Source organism: Otolemur garnettii, unplaced genomic scaffold, assembly GCF_000181295.1.
Source record: "Otolemur garnettii isolate 467f Iridium unplaced genomic scaffold, OtoGar3 scaffold00137, whole genome shotgun sequence".
NCBI classification, from domain to species: domain Eukaryota; kingdom Metazoa; phylum Chordata; class Mammalia; order Primates; family Galagidae; genus Otolemur; species Otolemur garnettii.
In genome coordinates this window covers 4,553,829-4,558,256 of record NW_003852532.1, presented here as the reverse complement: position 1 = coordinate 4,558,256, position 4,428 = coordinate 4,553,829, and the positions used below count along the sequence as shown (strand labels likewise).

Genomic DNA, 4,428 nt, shown 5'->3' with positions numbered 1-4,428 from the left:
GATGGAGCAATTCTCTTGCCTCAGCCTCCCAAATAGCTGGGCTACAGACGACCCCCCCACGATGCCTGGCTTTTTTTTTTTTGCAGTTTTCTTTTTTTTTGGCCGGGGCTGGATTTGAACCCAGCACCTCTGGCATATGGGACCAGCACCCTACTCCTTTGAGCCACAGGCACCGCCCCAGAAATTCCTTTTTATCAGGTTAAAGTTGTTCTGAATCAAAGAAACAAAATCAGCCTTACCAAATCAAAAAGCTGATCTAGTCGCCAAGATATTTTCATGGAGAATTTCATCTGCCACCCAGAAAGAAATACTATTCTTTGCTATCAGCATTTTATCTCCTTCTAAAAATGTATTCATGCATTCAATCATTCAATAATAAAAAAATAAAAATTATGTGGGAAACCAAACTATAATCTGAAGGTTGTCAGGAAAAAGGTACTTAGAGCTGGGTGAAGAGCCAGTGTGCGCTGGTAGGAACAGCGTGTTCTCTGCTTGACAACATTGGAGACTCAGGGAAGAAGCACTGCCCTCAGGCTCTTTTTTTGGACCTCAGGTGGTCCATCCTCTTCTACCACTTCAGTCCTTTGAAGTGATATTAACACTAGAGATTCAGCAACAGCTTTATTTTTTAAAATATGTATTTTAATTGATAAAAAGTATATTTACAGTGTGTAATGTGATGTTTAGATACATGCACCCCTTGTAGAATGATTTAGTCAACTTATAACATATCGATCACCTCATCTCATCACTTTTTGTGGTAAGGACATTTAAAATCCACTCTCAGCAATTTTCAAATATATGTAATTAACTATGATCACCATACTGTATTATAGATTTCCAGAAATTATTCCTCTTGTCTAACTGAAACTTGGTATCCTTTGACTAACATCTTCCTATTCGCCATCCTGCACCCAACCCTCACCTCCAGCCTCTTGTAATCACCCTTCTATTCTGTTTTGACTTCTTTAGATTCCACATATAAGTAAGATCATTCAGACCTGCCTTTTTGTGCCTGGCCTATTTCCTTTTTTTTTGTCTCTTTGTTTTTGTGTTTGAGACAGAGTCTCACTATGTTGCCCTCAGTACAGTGCCGTGGTGTCACAGCTCACAGCAACCTCAACTCCTGGCCTTAGCCTCCCAAGTAGCTGGGACTACAGGCACATGCCACAATACCCGGCTAATTTTTTGTTGCAGTTGTCATTGTTGTTTAGCTGGCCCAGGCCTGTTTTGAACCCACCAGCCTTGGTGTATGTGGCTGGCATCATAACCACCGTGCTACGGGAGCCAACCCAGGCCTGGCTTATTTCATTACCACAACATTCTCCAAGTTTAAGCATATAGTCACAGATGCCAAGATTGCCTCCTTTTTAAGGCTGAATAGTATTCCATTCTGTCTATATACCTCATTTTTTTATCCATTCATCTGTTTGTGGACACTTTAGGTTGATTCCGTACCTTGGTCACCGTGAACAATGTTGCAATGAAACTGGGTTGGCATGGCTCAGCACCTGTGGCTCAAGCAGCTAAGGCGCCAGCCACCTACACCTGAGCTGGTGGGTTCGAATCCAGCCTGGACCCACCAAACAACAATGATGGCTGCAACAAAAATAGCTGGGCGTTGTGGCAGGTGCCTGTAGTCCTACCTACTAGGGAGGTGGAGGCAGGAGAATTGCTTGAGCCCAGGAGTTGGAGGTTGCTATGAGCTGTGATGCCACAGCACTTTACCCAGGGCAACAGCTTGAGGCTCTGTCTCAATAAAAAAAAGAAGAAGAAAATGGGTGGGCAGATCTCATTTCCTTTGGATATATACCCACAAGTGGAATTAAGTCCACTTAAATTCCCAGAACCTATTCTTCCCATTGTTGAGATCTTACCCACTAAACCCACTTCATAAGATGCTCAGAGAAGAGAAACAATATGACAGGAAGAAATTAAGAAAAGTGAAATGCCAGTTATTCTGCCCAAAAGGCAAGAGCCTTAATAAACTTTCACATATTTCTGGGAAGAAAAGTGAAGCAACAACTCCATGTAATTATTAGGGACATTCTATAACACCAGAACTCCTATTTTTTCTTAATTTTCTTGTATCTTTTACTGCCAATTAAATCATTTCACAGAGATCTTTGGAAGTGCGAGAATGTCCTCTAACAATGATGTTCGCAGATAGATAATCATCCACTGTGTGCAGCCCTGTTCCCTATTTGCAAATTGTGGGGGCACTTTAGAGTGATAGTCCCTCTAACTATTGCAAGCAAAGGCACCTTTACACACAGGGATCCAATTGTATAATACAAGCAGTACAAAATACTCATTTATACCCCATTGTGAGCGGGCCTGAGAATCCACGTACTAGTTTCAACATTGCTGCAATGGGAAAAACAGATTTCTACTTCCAAAGAGACTCTTAAGCTCTTTTTAAACCAGACTCTGGAGAAATATAGTGGAAATCATATTAAACATGTGCCACAATATCATACTAAATGGGCCATAATAGGAACAATATATATTAATTGAATATCTTAATATTCACAAAATATATATTTTATATTTTTTAATTTTTTAGATTTTTTAATTTACCTTTTTAAAAGCCAGCATTATGCATGACTGATATTATGCATAAATTAAAGTAAAAGATGTGCCTCCTCTTTGTTCCTTAGTAATTTTGTTTCCAATTTAAAATGTGTTACCACTTCTCTTGGGCAAGTTTTCTCTTTCCTTTTGTCTATGCTTTCCTCACGGTTTCTCATCCTCATTAGAAAGTATTAAGTATCTCTTGGGGTAGTATTCTTCTACCACTATACACTACTTTGTAGAATAACATATTCCAGCCACAGCTTCTTTTCTTACCATCATGTATATTGTTTCCATTTCATTTAATGTAACAAATATTAATTAAATAAAGACTCAACATACAGACGATTCCTTGATAACAATATGGAAGATAAAAAGCCTCTGCCTTCACAAAACTTAGTCTTTTACAGAAACACATAATCAATCAAGGCAGATTATAAATCATATGACACAGGAAAAGCAAAAGGAGAGGCTCTAATTTCTAATGGAATAATCAAAAAGAGTTTCATAGACACAAAGTACTTGAAGTCAGCCTAGGAGGATAGGCAATGTTTTAATTAAATGAAATAAGGTGGAAATTAGATAAACTAAGGGGAAAGCATGAAGTAAGGCATGCAGAGAAAAAAGTGGAGGAAAATGCAACAATTCGTTGCAGATGTTATACTGTAAATATCATGGAGATGAAGTTGAAGAGTAAACAAAGGTTAAAGAAATCCTTCAACGCTATGCAAGGAAATTTGGGCTTGATTCCATTTCAATGAACTGATGATTTAGGATGATCGAGTGAGTCACTTTAACATTAATACAACTAAATAAGGCCTCTTAGGAATATAAATATCAAATAACTTGTTATCTGATGTAAAAAGGAAAACAAACTCTTTAGAATGAATGGATTGTCTGATTTTATTTATTTGTTTTTAAGATTTTGTTTTGATAACATTGAAAAAAATAAGAGAATTATTTTCACTTGGGTTTATTCCTTAAGAGCTGATAATCTTAATGGTCCTTAAATGATTCTCCAACCCTAGATAGTAACAAGACCTTTTTCACGTTGGCAGATTTCCTCCACTGGCTATATCATAGAGTTTCATAACAGGTGCTCTTTTATTCATATGTTTAATCCTTCAACTCACCCTCCCCCTTAAAAGAAGTGCTTTAAAAGTTACTTTATAATTTTCCTGTCTGCAGGTCACACCTGGTTCTACCTGTGCTGTCTTTGGCCTAGGAAGCGTGGGTCTTTCTGCCATAATGGGTTGTAAAATAGCAGGAGCTTCCAGAATCATAGCCATTGACATCAACAGTGGGAAGTTTCCAAAGGCCAAAGCCCTAGGAGCCACTGACTGCCTCAATCCCAGAGACCAAAACAAACCCATCCAGAAGATCATTATTGAATTGACAGGAGGAGGTGTGGATTTTTCCCTTGACTGCGTAGGTGGATCGGAAGTCATGGTGTGTATATTTTTTCCTTAGATCTTCTTTTAAATTTTTTCTTTGGCCATTAAATAATAGAGGAGGATACACTATATTCCTTACAGTAGCTATAATTATTCCTTCTTCTTAGTATTTTTAAAAGTCATGACAAGGAAGTAGAGCTGTCACTACTGATTTCCCACTCCCTCAGCAGTTCTGCTGACAGATCCCTCCCAACTAGGATCCTCTTTACAGATCATCTTGTGATAAGATAAGCAGCCGTACTGGCATTGACTGTAGATTATTTGTAGATGTTCATTTTCCTTTTGAGATCATTTTTTAAAAGCTCAGATTATTAGACTGCAAATAATATTTTCTAATCTTATTTTCCATGGTACTTTCAATTTCTTATTTCTAAGGCACTATTTGGGGGGTTCCTCATTT

The 4,428-nt window shown here is 38.1% G+C and overlaps 1 protein-coding gene across 1 annotated transcript in view; it reads left to right on the top strand.

The window, feature by feature from the left end:
* Window positions 1-4,428, top strand: part of ADH4 (alcohol dehydrogenase 4 (class II), pi polypeptide) — a 13,068-nt gene that overhangs the window by 2,665 nt on the left and 5,975 nt on the right. Inside the window, exon 3 of the mRNA XM_012810566.2 lies at window positions 3,763-4,023. Within this exon, the coding sequence (XP_012666020.1) occupies window positions 3,763-4,023 (261 nt within the window). The remainder of the gene's footprint in view (window positions 1-3,762; window positions 4,024-4,428) is intronic.